The sequence below is a fragment of the Lampris incognitus genome, chromosome 1 (genome assembly GCF_029633865.1).
Source record: "Lampris incognitus isolate fLamInc1 chromosome 1, fLamInc1.hap2, whole genome shotgun sequence".
Taxonomy (NCBI): Eukaryota; Metazoa; Chordata; class Actinopteri; order Lampriformes; family Lampridae; genus Lampris; species Lampris incognitus.
Window position 1 is genome coordinate 29449810 of NC_079211.1, and position 19396 is coordinate 29469205.

Sequence of the window (19396 nt, forward strand, 5' to 3'; positions counted from 1 at the left end):
TTAAAGGAGGGGATTGAGATCCACTCATTACCACAAAATACTACCTGTGTCATCCCAATTAACCATGAATTTCAAGTATAGCTGAGGGGAAAACGTTTTACCTTGCTACAGTCTGTCCTCATGAATTATGAACCAATCAACAACTGTGCACTGTCACAATAGTGTCTCATCCTGTGAGCATGCATCAGCAAATGTCAGTTTGTATTTCGGTTTCCTACCATCCCTGTAAATCACGGGGGAAACTGGCTTTAACGCAGAGGTTTTATGGCACAGAGACTTCCTCTCCATCCTGCAGGGGGTATGGCCCTTTACACCGTTCATGTGTCAAGCCTTTTTATAGCTGGGCTCCAAAGCCACTGTTATTATTGCTCTTGGCATCAGTCGGGTGTCTTCTTGACAATAATTCTGATAAGTCGTGCATTAGGGTTGAAAGGCATGGGCATGACTGTGACTAAACTGTAGTTTGCAACCAAATAAAATAAGGCCATAATCTAAAAGGTGATGTTATAGGGTACCTAAAGAAGAGAAAACAGATTAACTTCATAGCATTTTGGAAAAAAAGACACTGCTCTGTGTAATTCTTCTCCACTGTTTATTTGTAAATTTATTTGTAAATTTGTAATTTGCCTAGATTACAATTTCATACTTTGACGAGTCAGTAATGGTATTTCTATCAACAGATCTCAGACATCATTGGCAGCTCTTATCATAAAGTAAAATACAGCCAAGCTGTTAAACTCACTCAATCAACTCATTTTGAATGAATTATTCATTCTATTATCTAAGGTTTCAGGCAATAGACATGTTTTCTTTAAGCTCTGATTAAAAAAAGAAAAGAAAAAGTCTTTGCCTGTTTGCAGAAAAGGTCGAAAGTAATAATAAAACTATACTCACAGTAACCAAGCAGACTGCTTATGAGATCGATTCAGGTTATGGGTCATTCGACAGCGGTTACGTAACTGGGAACTGATCAAATAATCCATGTAGTGGATGTGGCTTTTAGTGGTTACTTACTATTGGAGGTTAAGTAAGTTTTTTTTTAAAAAGTTTATTTTCTGTTGGAAATGCAAAAAAAAATTTTTTTTTTTTAAAAACCCCGACTGAGTTTAAATTTTGCAAAACAAAGGAAGGGAAAGTGGCCCCGGCAACACCTGTACCAACTTCCTGTGGCGAATGTCAGAGCACCTCGGCTCGTTGTTCGACACCGGGGAGCGGCAGCACGGTAAAAATGATATGGTTTGACGTCGGTAATGGTCGTCAGAATAGTCAAAAGATGTATTTAGATGAAAAAAAAATCGTCGCTTATCAACTTTTTTTTCATATTTTTTGTTTTAGGTTTTGCCACTTCCGGAAAAAGAAACCGACCCTCCTCCACAGGTAAGTCGAGTTTCGGTATCGGCTCGCTCAAGCTTATCTATGTTAGCTTAACTAGCCTAAGCAAACTTGGGGAACCAAAGCGGTTTGAATTGGGGGAAAGTTAGTGTGTTCAACCCGCGGACTGACGTGAAACTGAATTTCCCTGCTTAAGGTGGCGTCTATTCGCTCTGGGCAGTGGGCGAGCCAGGTGTTCCTCCATGAGTGTCTGTGGTTTTACACCCTTTTTAGCTATTACATTTCCTCTTCTGTCAGCTCGGTCTGTCTCATCATGGGTGAGACCCACTGTCATGAGTCGACAGTGGAGACATTGAATTATTTATGGCTCTGTGGGGGGGGGGGGCGACACTACCACTACTACCCAAGAGCTGATGAAAGACAGTGGCTTAACGGTTCTATTTATTTGTTTGTTTTTAATTAGCAAGCTTCCGGTTAAAACGTTGGTCCATCCTGGTAAAACGTTGGCTAATTCATTCGTCTCAATCAGAGAACTTAAAATTGTATTGACATCAGTTAAGCTGAGGCTATTTCTAATTGTGGTTATATTATTTGCCATCTGCAGTCATTTTAATATTCAATATCTTGTACTGGACAGTCCACAACAATCAAAACCGACTTTAAAATGGCAGTGCGTATGATGAGGCTCTCCTGAGTAGCATTATTGTTTCCTTAAGAACTTGGCGTCATGTTCTGTAGCTAAATGTGAATGAAGCAAGCAAATAAAATCAACCGTCTCTTTAAAAACAAAAAATTAAAGTCAATCGTCACTTTTAAGAGCATCCATCTCAGTATCACTGACTTGCAGTGAGAATTTGGAGCGCTGCCATTTGTATGGGATGAATTAACTATTATTTGTAGCCTCACTTCAGAGGAAGAGTGTCATTTCAAAGTCATCTTCATCTGAGAAGTGTATGAATGCTGTAGCTTGTTGTTGAAGCCCAGTGTGATATGCCCAGATGGTGGACTGCAACTGCACAGAGAGAGGCCCAGAGCCTCTGTGAATATGGACTAAGTGCTTTTCATGGCTTTGCTTAGGTAGCAAGCGCCATAAGGCTCCAGAAAGGCTGTGAGTCACGCTCATTTGGTTAGGTGTGTGAATATGCACAATATGCAAAGTTTGGAGAGGTAGACTATATTACAGCATCACCTCCATTCAAAGCACATTTTTATGATACAAAGTTTTTTTTTTACATTTTAAAGTAACCTGTTACGTAACATTTTGTTTCCATGAACAAAAACCCTGAGGATAATTGAGGATAGTTATCACTTCGCTGTGTGCTGTTGATCACTCTATAAAGAAATGTAGTGCAATTATCTCTTGGTAAATGTAACAGCATTTAAATTTTCTTTAGTTGTAAATGCAGTTTCAGAAACAACATGGCAGTCTTTGTAAACAAAGCTAGAATGCAGTAACTTGAAAATTATTTTAAAAAGAAAAGGGCTTTCTTATTAACAATGTACTTATGAGAGAGAGTACTCGAGTATTTGAATTTGCTGACTAAAAACCAACTCATGTTTCCGTTTAAAAAAAAGTTTTTTAAGTAGTGTTATGACTCCTCACTTGGCAATGCATTATCAAAGGCACTGGCAGGTGAGGGTCAGATTGGGTTATTAGATGGTAGTATGTTGACTGTTTCTGTATATTCAATGCATTTGTATTAATAATGGGCAACGCTGTCTCAGAGTACAGACATACAAGACACACCTCCTGTCTAATACCATCTCCCAGTCTGTGGGAAATATTAAGCCTGGCCTCAACTGTGTTCTCTGAGGGGCATGGCAGCTCATGTGACTCCCTCATATCTTCATATTGAACACGTGAAGGAGTGAATCAGCTCAGCTGTGAGGGAATGCCACCTCTCGTAATCCCTTCTGAGACAACTCAGAGGACACTTTAGTCCCACACCAGAGACATTTCCCTAGAAAGCTTAGAAAGTCACATGTTGGTCAGGCATTTGATTTGGATAAGGCATTCCCCCTTTGAGTTCTCTTGTATTAAGCAGATATCTTCTGGTGTGAGCCTTTAAATTTGAAAGTGAAAGAAACTCTCAGACTCTAGACATTTTCTTGAATTTTGGGTTTTCATTGAAGGTGTTTTTTTAACTGATTAGGCTTAATCTAATGCCCCTTTTCCACTACATGGTACTGGCTCAACCCGGCTCGGCTCGTCCTTTTTCCGTTTTCCATTACTGGAAAGTACCAGCATTTTGTTAACTGTTACCACCTTTGTAGAGGTTCCAAAAAAACTAGAGCGGGTACACTAAGGGGGTACTGTTACAATAATGGAAAATGACACAGAAGCAAGTCGAGTTGAGCCGGTACCATGTAGTGGAAAAGGGGCATTAGTCTGCTAAACTGCTGCTACGTGGGGACTCCTAAAATTGAGATATTTATTTTTACTTATTACTTTATTAATCCCCTTGGGGAAATACTTTCTCTGCATTTAACCCATCCTAGCTGTGTAGCTAGGAGCAGTGGGCAGCCACCGTTCAGTGCCCAGGGACCAGCTCCAGTTCGTCTTGCCATGCCTCAGTCAGGGGCACAGACAGGAGTATTAAACCTAACATGCATATCTTTTTGATGATGAGGGAAACCGAAGCACCCGGAGAAAACCCACCACAGACACGGGGAGAACATGCAAACTCCACACAGAGGACGACCTGGGATGACCCCCCAAGGTTGGACAATCCCGGGGTTTGAACCCAGGACCTTCTTACTGTGAGGCAACAGCGCTAACCACTGTGCCACCCATATTTGCAAGCAAATTGCCTTCAGAACACTAATTTCACAATGTTTTGCACAATAACGCCTCAGATACTTTGGAATATTACATAACAGTAAACTCAATAATGAAAACAATCAAATCTTTTCATTATTTTATCACTGTTCAAAGCCTGTTTTATTTGATCTAAGAGCAGCAAGTATCTGTGTAGACTTGAAACACAAGTTGTGATCCAGTCTCTCAGTTCAACAGTTTGTGTACCCCTGACAGACAAAGCCACATTATGGCACAACAAGGTGTTAGCATGAAATCAGTAGATGTGGGAACATGGCTTCATATTGGTCCGTTCCCAGACGGTGAGAGAAGGGGACCATCTGTCACCTCTAGGGTCACTGCCCTGCATCCCAGTTTAACTCTCCACTATGATGGAGCCATCACCTGCACCTTAACATAAAAACAAAACAATTGCCCTCTCTCAGGCTAACTGTGATTATTTTTCAAAACGCCAAAGCATCGGATATCACTTCATTATAGGGTCCATAATACACCATACTTATCAGGAGATAATAAAGGATATTTAATTGCTTGTCTATAGAATCAGAATTAGAATTTTAGCCAAATAAATTTGTACATTCAGGGTGCTTGACTTGGTGGGTCAATTGCATATTATACTGAATGCAACAAAATTATAAGCGTAATAACAGATGTATTAATCAGGTAGGAGTCAGCAAGTAAGATTGAGGGCAGCAAAAAATTAAAATGGGAACCTAGAAAATAGGGGGTCTCTTCTGTAGAGTGTACACATGCTCTCTATTGAAAAGAGAATGATTGTGACATTCACAACATCCTCTATTAGTAAAAGGACAAACCACACGCTTTCCATAAAGGCAGCACAGCCCATTAAATCTTATGTTTTGTTTGATTTATGTGTTGGATCGCGACAAGAAAACAAGGTCATGTGATTGCCTCAAACAAATGTAGCGCAGCCTTGTTCTCATGGGTTCCCCTTGCGGCGTTACAGGATCCATGACCCTATCCATTACAGAGTAGGTGTCACTTGTCCAAAGTAAAAGAGAGGCTGTGAGAGACACACACACAAAAAAAAAGAGTCCTGCTCGACCTCAGCTGCTGTGTGCGTGAGGAGGCGTGCATCAGTCAGTCCAGTAGTCGACCTTATAGTGTTTTCCCTGCGGTAGTGCCGTAGTCAGCAGCATGAGCAACCCCCCCCCCACACTTGCCTGCCTCCACCTCAGGAGTTGACGGACAGAATGAACGGCTCTCCTTTCCTTTCAGATCCCCTGTGCTTGCCCCCCCACCCCACCCCCACCCACACACACACACACACACACACACACAGCCTTTGCAGTGGGCGCACATACACCTTACTCTCGCCCTTTCTCTCTCTCGCCCTTTCTCTCGCGCTCTCGCTCTCTTTCTGTCTGATACGCCCTCGCGTACATATTACTCTGACGGTACGGTGGAGAGGCAGGGCTCTAGTTTCATTCAGGCTTTAGGCAGCCGGCACAGCTGCTGGGTCATAGTCTTGCGTTTGTGTGCAGTGGCTGCTGGGAGCTTGGCAGCACAGATATCGTCTCGGTGAGTAGAACAAAGCTAATAGATGGAAAAAGCTAAAACTTACCATGTTCTACCTACCTGACCCTTTGGCTGGCGTTAGAGACCAGTGACAGCAGGGGGCTTATTATGTTCGGGTGATGTTTTATGATTTTTTGTTTTATTTTTTTGGGCTATGTGTTCGTTGTCTTTTAGGACATTTATGTTGTAAGAGGAGGCAAAAAGGAAAATGATCTCGCAATGTTTTCATTGCTCTCACTTCTGTTTGTTAAAGGGCTGTTCCCCTTTAGGTATCTAGCTGTCCATTTTCATAGTAAAGTTTTGGAGATTCAGAGTTTACATTTTTGTCATTAGAGCAATTTCATGAAATGTCAGTTGGAGCTGATGTGGAAGACCCTCACATGTGAAATAAATGGGCAAAAGTTTCTCCAAAGACTGCCTTCAAAATCAGCAATCTCCCTATGAGAGGGAATTAGTGGAGATTAGGAGCCGTACAGAGGGATGCAGACCACTGCTGATTGGGTGCAATGGAGTCATTAGTGATGGGGATTGCATTTCTGCCCAGTTCATTCAAAGTTCTTTTCTCATGTAGTGCCATGCCTTTGTTCATTCCCATTAGCAGCAGCTTGACTTCAGTCCTTTCTCTGTTTTCTTGCCTCTTTTTCATGGAGTTTAGCCCTTTTAATGAAGCACGGTGACATTCAGCCGAGATGAAAATTCCTTTTGTCCCTCAGGAAACTTGCTGAGAGGAAACAGCTGTGACTTGCTGCCATATTGCTGTTGCTCTGTGGATTTGTGTCATTTCCTGTGGAGTTGGCCGATATGTGTAAGAAAAGTGTAATCTTAGCAGCTGACCTTCTTTGTGCTTCTCTCTCAACAGAAATGGAAAATGGAGACAGTGCGGGCAGTGGATCATTGTTTCAGCGTTATAATTTGATTTGATTCAGTCTGGGATGTACCGAAACCAAGGCTGCAAATAACGGCGGCCTGATGAAATAAACTCGACCCTCGGGAGTTTTTACAGGCCCAACATCTTTTCCTGTGGAAGAGAGGACGTTTGGACTGAGATCCCTCAGCGGCCATGACGGAGGCCAAAGTTTCTAGCAGCTGTAGCAGTGCTGGAGGCCTGATGTGGTTGCGGATGTGTAAGGAGTGTGGCCAGCAGCACGACGGCCAGGACAACCATCTGTATGAGTACCAGGATGAGGTGGATGATGAGCTGGTGTGCCACATCTGTCTGCAACCTTTGCTCAGGCCTATGGACACTCCTTGCGGCCATACCTACTGCTTTCATTGTCTGAGTAGCTTCCTGAAGGAGCAGGACTTTTGCCCGGTGGACCGCCAGCGACTGCAGCTGCACCAATGCCGGCCCTCCAGCCTGCTGGTCAGGAACCTACTGGACAAGCTGACTGTCCTCTGCCCTCACCATGCAGAGTGTCAGCAACAGATGCAGCGCTGTGAACTTCAACCCCACCTGCACAACAGGTAAGATGCTATAGGATGGGTAACATAATTAATTTCTCCATTATCTAAATCCATATCAGACTTGGAAGTGAGATGGTTGGATTAGTATTTGTTTGTTTATGTTTTGTACACAGAAGGCTGTAAACCTCTGCTGTCAAGAATGTGATCTTCTTTTTCTATTAATAATCTCCACCATCAAAGCTAATGATCCAAGTACTGATACATATGCTGTATAGTATGATATTAGTCCATAAAATTAATGTGTTGGTTTGGTCCTCCATATTGGCCAATAGTTAAAGAGTAGTAGTACTCGGTGCAAGCAGTGGGGGAAAAATTGTGGTATGTGGAGTGTCTGAGATCTGAAGCATCTTAAGTCATGACAAAAGAATGCCTTTGCTCACTGTGCAGTGTCAAATGACTACTGTTAGAATTTTTTGTAACTCTTTTATACATCTTCTTGACCAGTTTATTTTCCTTATATGGAAATGTAGCAACTCCTTAATGATAGAAAGCTTAGGGAAGCACAGGTCCTGTTCGAAGTCACCTTATAATACAGAGGCTTGCATCTGCTCTAATTTTTGGTTGTTGGTTTACCAGAAGTTGTGGGTTAACCCTCATGTTTTTCCTCATGGGCTGTGCATTGCTTTGTTGTCTTACTTGCACAGTGGTGATGCACTCTATGCTGGGTAAAATGTTTTTGTGTTATAAACGGCTCTGCTGCAACCTCCCAGTGCAAACAGTGAGGCAAAGTTCAGTTAGCACTGACTGACTGACTTACTCAGACTCTACCTGTCCCCCCCCCCCCACAGACACCCTGCAATGCAGTAAAATAGTCTGCTTATCTGCATAGCGCTTCTCTTCTCTTCTAAATTCTGTGTGAGTCCAGTCTCTCACACATTTTTCTCTCTTCACCTCCTCTCTACCTCTGTCCCTATTACTCTTATCTGGCTATGCCTTGCACCCCTGGGCAGCCTCAGAAAGAATAATGAGAACCTCATAATTTATCACCGAGAAGTTGATAAACATTAATTCTCTGGCACTTCTGTTTAAAAAAACTAACTCACTGTTGGGCATCAATTTTGAATGGTTTTGTTTTCACATGCACTGACTATCATTCTGTTCAACTGTTCCCTTTCTCAGATGTTCTGTTTTCAGAAGGCTGAAGGAGGAGGCAGAGAGGAGGAAGAGGCCATCCTGGAATGAGTGTAAGGGACGTAAGTGCGAGGGGGAATCTTCAGCTGAGACTAAGCACACACCAACGATGTCCAGGGTTCCTGTCAGAGACCCAGGCGAGCCTGGATTAATTAATCCTGCCTACGAGGAGAGTGAAGATGGTAGGAGACATCCTATGACCCAAATGGCACATTAAGTACAGTGATTTGGGAGGTTTTTGAGAGCCCAAGTCAATGCTAGTATTGTTGTCACTGTAATTGCAAAGCACCACCACATCTTGAAGAGTGGCCACATTGTATCTGTGTGAGGTTTCATGTTCATATCTGTTTTGGTGAAAGTAGTTTATCAAGACTGCTAGATGGAAAGGAAGTTACTTACCTCTGGGATGGTGAGAAGATGTAATGGCTTCTTGTAATGCCCATTCTTTCTGGTATTATGTTGTCAGAATGGAAGCAATGGTGGATATAATTTTAAAGATTATTTTTAAGGCATTTTCTGCCTTTATATGATAGCGATAGTAGAGACAGTAAAGGCAGGGGAGAGAGAGGAGATGACATGCAGCTAAGGGCCTGGCCACTGCGGTAAGGATTCAGCCTTATGTGGCTTGTGCTCTACCAGGTGAGCCACCAGGGTGCCCCATGGATGTCATTTTAGCCTCAGGTTTTTGATTCTCAGACAGTCACAGGTGAATCATTAGCCCAGACTTTATGTAGTAATTCTCAGAGCTTTTAAGTGGAAGTCTGTCTGGTTCAAAAGCAACTTGCGATCTAGTGTCATGGGCCAAACAGAGTAACCTGGCAACTGGTGATAACTACGTTCAAAGAATGTGGCGTCATCAGTGGTCATCATCACTGTCAGAAATATTACCTTACTGCCCTTTCTTTATATTTGCCCAGACCTGTAGGATCAAGCAAAGAGAGTAACAAGATAGGGCACGCCAGTGGATTGCTCACCTTCACAGAGTGCTATCTCAGAGACATATTTACACATCTTTTTCATGCCACTCTCCACCGAATACTTTGGAAATAAATGGCAGAAAATCCTCTAAGCTTCCTAGTGACATGGCATTGTGTAATGTATTGCAATTAAATTTGCCCAATTTGCAGACTCTTAATACAAAGCGATTTTAAAAGTAATTGCCAGGGGCGTCTGGGTAGCGTAGAGTTTAGTGGTCTATTCCGTTGCCTACCAACACAGGGATCGCTGGTTCGAATCCCCATGTTACCTCCGGCTTGGTCGGGCATCCCTACAGACACAATTGGCCGTGTCTGCAGGTGGGAAGCCAGATCTGGTTGTGTCCTGGTCACTCCAATAGCACCTCCTCTGGTTGGTTGGGGTGCCTGTTCAGTGGGGAGGGGGAACTGGGGGGAATAGCGTGATCCTCCCGCACACTACGTCCCCCTGGTGAAACTCCTTACTATCAGGTGAAAAGAAGTGGCTGGCGACTCCACATGTATCGGAGGAGACATGGTAGTCTACAGCCCTTCCCGGATCGGCAGAGGGGGTGGAGCAGCGACCGGGATGGCTCAGAAGAGTGGGGTAATTGGTCAGATACAATTGGGGAGAAAAAGGGGGGAAAATAGAAAAAAATAAAATAAAAAGTAATTGCCAGATGAATTTGACTGTTACCTACTGGCATCATTAAGCGCTATGTGGTAAACACATCATAGACAAAAGTGCATGTCAAGTCAACCACATTTAGTGTAGTTGTGCCTTCGGACCATCAAGAGGCAGAGAATAGGAAAATCAAAATACAAAGTAGATTAATACTAAAATTAGTATTGAATGTTGCTACTAGTAATTGTGCTGAATTTGTTCAGTTATGTTTAAAACTCCCGTCCTCAATCATAAATTAGTAGTGCAATGAAAATGTTGGGCACAATTATTCTATTTTTAATCTATAGTAATTAGGTTATAATGACATGACATTCTTCCACCAAGCGATATAGATTAAGCCCTTGTATGACGGGATTTTAATTTAACTCATTAATAATTACATGAGCAACACTGCGGTCACTGATGTGAGTTTATTGGGTATAGTGGTACAGCTTTCATTGTGATTCAGCCATGCAGAACTGGTAACTGGAAGTATTGGTTTTGTAAATTGGAAATGCAACAATATGTGTTTCATTGTCTCCCCTCCATTCCTCTGCCTCCCTCCAGACACCACCCCACTGCGGTCCAGTCTGGTGGCAGAAGCCAATGTGGTGGAGCTGTTCCGAGAAGAGCCAGAGGAAGAGCTCGGCCTACGCATTGTGGGGGGGAAAGACACACCGCTGGGGAACATAGTCATCCAGGAGATTGTCCGTGACTCACTGGCAGCTCGTGATGGGAAGTTGGCCCCAGGGGACCATATCTTGGAGGTGAGAGAGACATATCAGGTTACGTGAAGAGTATGCCTGGATACATAGCTTGTAATTTGAAATATTCCATCTCCTCTTCTTCATTCAGCACAGAAAATTGGCAAAAGAAATCCAAAAGTATTTTGCATACACAGTTTGATAAGAAGGTTTAGTTCCATACATTTTTCCATAAACACCTTCTTCCTTTATACTGCAAGGGTCTGCACAACACTGTAAACATTGCACTTGTTAGTGGTTTACTGTGGAAGAAGATATTCAAGATAGACTAGTTTGAGCTCTGTGAAGACAGGCGTGGCCAAGCACTGTTGGGCATGTACATTTCATGAAACATCACTGTAAACAGCAAGCACTGGCTGCAATCTCTGATTCATTCAGCCCTTTTCTTTCCTTGGAGGTCAAGGTTCAAACACAAAGCCAACTGGACTTTAACCTGCATCTGCCAAGTCCTTTGTCAGAATACACAGTTGTTTTTTCTTAGAACGAGGACTAGTTTTGAAACAACGCCATTCACTTTCATACAGCAGTAATAGCTAGGACGAAGATGAAGTATGGTTTGGAATTGTCACACTTTTCATAAAACACATCATCCCTATGTTGCCCCCCCCCCTAAGTAAGCACCATATCATCTTGTTTTTTATTTGGTAAGAATAAGTATAGCAGTGTTTTATTCAATGTGAAAGACTGAGTTTTGTAAAACCAAATGTATGGTTAGTGTTTGTGTGCTTTCCTTAGCACAGAATGAAGGTTCAAAGTGACTCTAAGGGGGATTTCAGTGAGGTACAGCCTATTCTTTTCTTCCAATATCTCTCTCACCTTGCATTTCTGCCCTCTGGCTGTACTGGAATGTGGTGTTGCTGTAAACTGAGCTTGCGTACCATTCCACCCTTAGCTCTGGCACATTTTACCTCCCTGAAATGCCCTCAAAAACCTGACTTTTCATTGAGGCCAGCCAATGTCAAACCCAGACATGAGAGCGAAAACTTTCCCAGCCAGCTTGGCTGCCTCAGGATGTGAAACGTTAGACACTTTTTTTTTTTTGTGAAAAGCCATTGGATGTAATGAGAGATGTTTTATAGGAAGCCTAATTTTTTTTAAACTTGATCTCTCTCTTCCCCTCGAATCAATGCATTGATTCTTTTTTGTGAAGTTCCTAGCTCAAATAAGATTTGTAAAGCAGGCATTACTTTGACAGGCTTTTAATTTTGATGGATGGGGGAATGCCTGAAGCGTCTAAAGCAAAACAAATGAATCTTATGCCAAATATCGGTTATTGCACTCCCATTATAATTTCATATTCAATCTTGATTATTTTTCTTAGTTTATGTGATGTAAGTCTAAAAAATACCCAATATGCAAGAATATGGAAAATGGGCCTGGAGGGAGCAGATATAGCAGTATCCCAGTTACTCATCTATTTTTTTAGCAGACTAACACAATCATTAAATCTCAATTTATTAGTGCCGCTTTCCACAGCAATACACATGTATTTACAAAGATGGCACACCCTCAGTGTTGGATTGGGCTGCTTTATCATTGACAACATCATTCTTTGTTTTTGTCATTTGGGTCATGTCTCCAGGTGAATGATGTCAACCTGGCCTCTGTCCCTCATGGCCGGGCCATCAGTGTGCTACAACGGCCATGTTCCTTGCTCAGGCTCACTGTTATGCAGGAGAAGGGATTCAAGCCTAGGGAACCACGAACCGAGCATCACTCCCCCCCTTCTACTACCACCTCCCAGCCCTCCCACGGCCCACATGGCAAAGCTACCTCGAACCACAACCCTGGCACAGTCATCCAGGTGACACTAGTGAAGAGGGAGCGCACGGAACCGCTGGGCATCAAACTCATCCGCAAATCAGATGAAAGCGGGGTCTTCATCCTGGACCTGCTGTCTGGGGGCCTGGCGGCAAAGGATGGCAAACTGAGGAACAATGACAAGGTGTTGGCCATCAATGGACATGATCTTAGACACGGTACCCCTGAGAGTGCTGCCCAGATCATACAGGTATGTCACATGTTGCACAAACACAATACAGCCACATTAATAATCTTCCAGATGATTGTGCAACTTGGCAACAATCATTATTTTCAACATGATCTCTCTTTTATGTTGCAGGGATAACACTCCATTAGCAGCCATAATACTGAGTAGTCATCCTTCTCCCCCTGAAACGGTTCAAAATTGTGCGCGCTAGTGGTGTGTCTGGGGCACAAAACTTTGATGTTAAAACTTAGTTCCTGGTTGCATCGGGTGCATGCTATAAGAAAAGATGTATAACAATGCCACACAAAACTGTATAATGTAGCATTGTTATTCACATTTTCCATGACAGCTGTATGTAACGATGATATTTGCATTTTTATATAATTCTTTACCAGTGAGTTTTCCCATTCTCAGGCTGTCCACTGGTGATGTCACAGGCAGACACTTTTCCACACAATGTTAGTGGCGTTTCAGAGACACAGAACACTGCTCAGTATTGTGGCTGCTAATGGAATGTTAACCTTGCAACATAGATATAATGTTGAAAATTGTGAATATTTCCCCTTTTTAAAGATTCAGTGTGATTGGGTTTCCTGAAACATTATATCGAACTTGTTCTTGTTAAACTATGTGGCCAACAATAACTACTGGGGATTTCAAAAATGGCAAATGTCAGCAAACATGGCGTGTGTCCAGTACCTTCATATCTAATGTGATTTCTCTTGCTCGCCCTGATTTATTTTTTATTTTTTGGTTATTCACATCGCTGGATGGTAGAGGTCTGGATTAAAAGTAAAATTGCACACAGTACTTTTTAGTTACTAGATGATTATTTAGGAAGTTGATATTTATGTGGTTTTTAGAAAAGACTTTTTGTGTGAATGTGTTCATATAGGCCAGTGAAGTACGGGTGAACTTTGTGGTGATGAGGTCTGCGGAGGCCCAGGAGGAGGGCAGCAGTAGTGGAGAAGTACAACGGGGAGATGGACAACATGGTCGAATTGCCAGGAGGGCTCCGGAGCCGCAGTACTTCAGACGCCGTTCCACTTACATGAAGGTTATCTTAAAAACAGGAAAATAAGAGCAGAAAAATTGAATGTTTCAGATGGTGTATGTCATTTAATGAAGTGGGTAACGCAAAGGATGATTGAATGCAGCATGTTGATTAAATTTCACTGTGTTTTCTCAGTTGTCTTAACATGGAGATAACGAGCCTCTAACCAAAACTTTTTTAAGTCTTCATCATACGTTCTAACAACAAAGGCTTTCACTTGTGGTCATCCATGTATTAGACCAATGCATCATCTATGTTTTTGGGGTAGATAATGTTAATGTGTTTATGTTTACATAGCTTAACAGTCATGATTTAGTCTTTGTGCCATCACACTCAGTTATACTGTACACTATCTGTTGTGGGAATATTCCCCACCCCCAATCGGAGGTGAAAGGCTTGTAGACGCCTGCTTCGTTGAGCAGAGATAAAAGCCCTTCTTTGGGGCCTCCCTCTGTCCTGATCAAAAGAACCAGGGTGCTGCTCACTTTGCTGCTACGGGGCCACTGGCTTGCGTTTTGTTTGGTTGTTGCTTTGGGTGACAGAGGATCAAAGCTGGTGACAGTTAGCTTTCGCCTGTAGAGTAGAACCTATTTAGTGTTGCTGGGAGGGGGATGGGTTCCCTGCTGAGGAAGGAAGGACCCCCCCCCCCATCTGCTCAAACACACGCACACCACACTGTTCCAAGACACCCCCCCCAAAAAAAAACCCCAAAACAAAACAACAACAAAAAAACCCTATCTGATGGTTTACAGACTCCAAAGAGCAACAAGGAAGCTGGCTGGAGCTGTCGGTTTCCACACATCTCCTCCACTACGAGAGTTTAGTGTTGCTCCTCGCACATCTCATCTGCTTCACTTCTCAACTACATCTCAAACGCTTCACATTTGTTTGTACGAGCAGTTTTGCGAGAGGAATCAATTAAGTCAAAGGATCCCAGAGGCGTTCAAGATATCGGGCGCCATAACCAGTAAAAATGAAAGCCCCATAAACATGTGATCCAGATGGTCAGATGGGGGAAAAAGACCAGAAAAATGCTAACCTAACATAACGTCAACCCAACACTTACCTTACCCTAATCTTAACCGATGGCTAACCTTAACCTAACCGATAGCTAACCCACAACCTAATCCCACAAAAGTCTTTTTCCTTTAGTCACAAAGGCAAAACAGCACAACAATGTCATTTGCAAAGGGTTGTACTGGAGCAACATTAATTTTGATGTTGTAGGAACAACCCCAACACGGCGATATCAGATACACCTAATTCACTCATCGATGAGGTGTGTGTGTGTGTGTGATGCGTGATGCATGGTGTAGGACCCTCCAGGTGGTTTTTCCAGCCAGGAAAAGACTGTGAGCCTGAAGAAAGAGCCACGGCTTTCCCTGGGCATCACGATTGCAGGGGGAAGAGACTGCCGTAGCCGTTTGCCTGTCTACATAACCAGTGTCCAGCCTGTAGGCTGCCTGCACCGAGAGGGTACAATCAAAACAGGTACCACCTAGCTTCTGAATTCCTGTCGTTTCCAGTGAATAAGTAATAAAACTGCATTTTGACCTTCTCTTTTTGATTTATTCATGAATATTGCCACATTCGAACAACCTCTGTTGGTAAACTGCCCCTTGCTCTCTACATTGAAGTCAGTCTGCAGGTTCAACTGTAGGATAGCACTCCTTAAACAGATCACAGTTCAAAGGGAATTTTTCACCTAAACTCTTATTTACTATCATTAGGAGTCAAACCGAGCAATGGGTTGTAGCATCTTTTAAATCAATTCAGTATAGATTAAGCTCATCTCATCCAACTGCTGTGTGCCAAGGTGCAATTTAATCCTTTGGTGCAATAGTGCTCCCCAAATAAAAAAAGCCCACTAAAAGAGCTCTTTTTTTATAATGTAAGGCCGTCTCAGACAAAATTTCCCTGACATGGGTAATATGTTTGTCATGAACGGTGGTTGGCTGTCTTGGGTTGTCCGTTGTGACTGGGTTAAAGACAGATGACAGAGCTGTCACAGGCTCCCACTAAGTTCTGGCAGTGTCCAAAACATTCAGCCGTTATCGTGTAGTGTATGGCAGGGGATGCAATGATTAAAAACTACAGCTGTGACACAATCCTGATGAGTGCCCAATAGGAGCACAGAAGAAAATGACGACATCCTCATGAATGAGCTTAACAGAATATCCTATAATTAGTTTTAACAAAAGGATCACACTGCTCGTACTCCTTCTCTTTTTTGTGTGTGTACTGCTGTGGGGGAATCAGTAAGGCATCCGCTAGTCTAAAATACCTTTGTGCTGATGGTCACGTGAAAAGTATCTGGAGATATTATTGCACTTTAAGCTTACTTTGGAGAATTGCCAGCCCATGTTTCCTCATCTTCTTGGGTTTTTCTAGAGGCAAAAAATTGCCGCGCAATAATGCATCTGAATGTTTTTTCAACAAGACCATTTAAAATGGCTCTGAGACAGTGTTTTCTCTTTACAGCAGGAACAGTCGACTGGCTGTCGGCCAACATGGGCCTTAACCTCACTGTTCATACAATGTGCCTGTAATCTCACTTCATCTCATACTAACCCAAACCTCATAGAAACGAGTATCTGTCAAATTCAACATAGTGATCCTCCAGTATGGACTTGCCACTGCAGGTTGTCCACATCTCCCTGTGATCTGTGTTGCTATAGGTGATGTACTGCTGAGCATCAACGGCGTAGACCTGACCCAGTTGACTTACAATGAGGCAGTGTCGGTGCTGAAGGCGCAGACGGCCCAGGCCCAGGTGGTGCTACGTGTCATCCAAACCATTTCCGAGGAATCTGAGGAGGATAGCGATGCAGCTAACGACGAGGAAGCAGAGTCTATGGAGAACCCAAGAGAGGATGACCTCAACTGGACACCGCTGTGGACCCGCTGGCTGGGCCTGCCTAGGTACTGCCTCCTTTAGCCTCTTCACTGCTGGTGTAATGGCCTCCAGTCTACTTGCGCTCTGTACATTTTTACTTTGAACATATAGTCATTGACATTTCTTGTGCCCATGTCATTTCAGTCAAATGCATTGGTGCCGTGACATTGTCCTACTAAAGACCAACAATGAGAGCTGGGGTTTCAGCATCGTCGGGGGCTATGAGGAGAGCCACGGCCAGCAGCCCTTTTTCATCAAAACCATTGTCCCTGGTACAGCAGCTCACTTTGATGGGCGCCTCAAGTGAGTTACTCATATAATGACACTTGTTGACATGTTGCATTTCTGTACTGTCTCATCTCTCCTACTCATCAAACTCCATATTTACCAGTGACCTGTGGTTTTTAATCCAGGTGTGGTGACGAGATCGTGGCAGTGAACGGGGCCACCACGGTGGGCATGAACAACTCTTCTCTCATCCCCATGCTTAAGCTTCAAAAGAATAAAGTCACACTGACTGTGGTGTCATGGCCAGGAAGCCTAGTTTAGCAGAACACTCTCAAACCCTTCCTAGGTGTATGAGTACTCTCTCTCTCTCTCTCTCACACACACACACACACCCTGCTGCTGCACTCTCCTTTCACTGTCCCTCCCACACACAACTCACCTCAAGGAGACATTCTTTTAATGCGTTTGGATCATCAGAGTCAGTTTCCCTCCTAGTAATCTGTGACTTGGAGTGTAATGCAATATGCACTTAACCATGGCCCTGCTGAGAGTGGGACAGACTTTCACATCCACGAGCACAGTAGGTTCATATTTATTTGTAGCATCAGCTGGTGTGTTTAGAGGGGCGGCTGACTGCTTGACACCCTGAACAAAGTGGTTGAATCATGGTGCCAGATGCGTGACAATCAGTCAACTGTATTCTAAGGGTAAACTAGAAGGATCATTACCTCTATCTGGAATAGCTTTTTTTAACATTACCCTGTTAGCAAGATCTATGTAATTCCTTGCTTATTTGTAGTTTTATTTGTTAGCAATGAGTTGATTCAAGTGATTTGCATTGATTTACAGCATCCAAAGATGTATAAATTTTCATACTCTTAATGAAGAAATATGGATGACCTTGGAATGACTATTGACTATGTAGACATATGCCAAAGACTGATAAATCATCCTGTCCAGTGCTTGTGTTTTACTTTTTGAAACGTGTTTATTCAGCACTTTTCAAAGCTGCGTATCAAAGTGCTTTCACTGGCAAAACTGTTAAAAGAGACAGCAGAGGTTAAAACTGGAAATGTTGCTCACGACTCAAAGCAATGTTGGAAAAGTTTAAAACCGGTAAAAACAAAATGTGCAAAAGCCCGTCTATGAAAATGTGTTTTTGAGATGATATTTTAGAGGCGACCTCAGGCAGGTTCTCTTAAAAGGCTTCGGGTCATGATAACAAGGGCCCAGCCGCCTCTGGTCTGTAGTGTCAGATTTTAGACTGGCCAGATGGGATGCAGCCTGAGATGTCAGGCTGTGTCCCAGCTCGCGGGTGGGGGTTAAAGGTCTGAGATATACCTAGAGGCCAGCCCTATCCAAGCCTTAAACATAATGAGTGAGGTCCTAAAAAAAAAAAAAAACCCACTCCCACAACTAAAAGGAAACCAGTGTAGAGAAGCTAACTTGGGAGTAATACCATGATCACATACATGTGAACTTCATACATGTTTTGTCTTCAAGGGTTGTGTTTGTATTAATGTGCAGACAGGAAATGTCTTTTGATTTTATAAGTTTGTTATTCACATCTGTTTGTAACCACACTGTATGTATCCTCAGTTTCAGTACAATGCTCCATAATGAATGTGTTTGATCATGCGGGTGCCTTGTGAACATTGAAGGACAAATCAAAATGTATACCTGCCTTAATTGCCACGAAAACCAAGTTATCACCCTCCCATCACCCATTCAGCGCTTTTTTTTCTCATGTAAAATAATCTTTTTAGAAATGTCACCTAGTGTATTGTTTTGTTAAAATGGCTTTAATATTTTCAGGAAGTGTTAGAATATGTCCTCACAATAGCAAAGTCCTTATTTCTTAGACATCAATTGAAGCATTCCAAATATTGTTTTAATTTTATTTTCTCGAGTAAAATGTAGGTGTTATATCTTGTGTACTGGACCATTTCTCTTTCGATCATGTTCAATAAACTCAAGAAAAATCACAACTTTGTTCATCTTACTGAGTTTGCACTGAGCTAGAGCCCCATTTGGACTCCTCCAGTGATTCTTAGGTGGATATACTGTCAGATTATAAATTTTACTGTTTCAGATTAAGTGGACTTTATTTCAGCGTGCGTTTGCATGGTCTCTGGCTGTATGCTATGGGTGTACTATTCCTTTTGAAATGGCATGAAGGGCCATTGTTATATGAAATGCTGTTGAGGAGAAATGTAAACCAGTGGCTGCGGAGAGCCACGGACACGGCTCAGGTGTTAAAAGTCCTGTAGGTGACATGGGTATCTTCAGCGTGGAGAATATTGCCTTGGACTTCTGTAAAGCCAAAGAACTGGGGCAGAACCCATGCAAACTACATGATGTACACACATAGGTCACTATCACCTTCACAAAGACATTTGTTCCTCTGTGATAGTGGATATGGTTATGTAGCTCCAACTTGCAATATCATCAAAATGATTATGTCATAGATTTCAGTGGCCAGAGTAAAGCAATGTTTTCAGTGTAAAGTCTGTTCATGGCTCAGTCTGCCCCCTAGTGGGCAGCCTGCATCAGTTGGATGAGT

The 19396-nt window shown here is 42.8% G+C and overlaps 1 protein-coding gene across 2 annotated transcripts; it reads left to right on the forward strand.

Annotated features, from left to right (window-relative positions):
- The first annotated feature begins 1174 nt into the window (after positions 1 to 1174).
- Positions 1175 to 18821, forward strand: lnx2b (ligand of numb-protein X 2b). Of its 2 annotated transcripts, XM_056276161.1 has the most exons (11): positions 1175 to 1222; positions 1336 to 1377; positions 6549 to 7153; positions 8273 to 8466; positions 10469 to 10668; positions 12248 to 12676; positions 13551 to 13712; positions 15026 to 15200; positions 16388 to 16631; positions 16750 to 16908; positions 17019 to 18821. In XM_056276161.1, exons 3-11 carry the CDS (start codon positions 6750 to 6752, stop codon positions 17152 to 17154), a joined length of 2103 nt encoding a protein of 700 aa, XP_056132136.1. In that variant the 5' UTR covers positions 1175 to 1222; positions 1336 to 1377; positions 6549 to 6749; the 3' UTR covers positions 17155 to 18821. The 2 variants fall into 2 exon arrangements, with proteins under 2 accessions (XP_056132136.1, XP_056132128.1); XM_056276153.1 differs by lacking the exons at positions 1175 to 1222; positions 1336 to 1377 and adding an exon at positions 5621 to 5692 and having other exon boundaries at positions 16352 to 16631.
- The last annotated feature ends 575 nt before the right edge of the window (positions 18822 to 19396 follow it).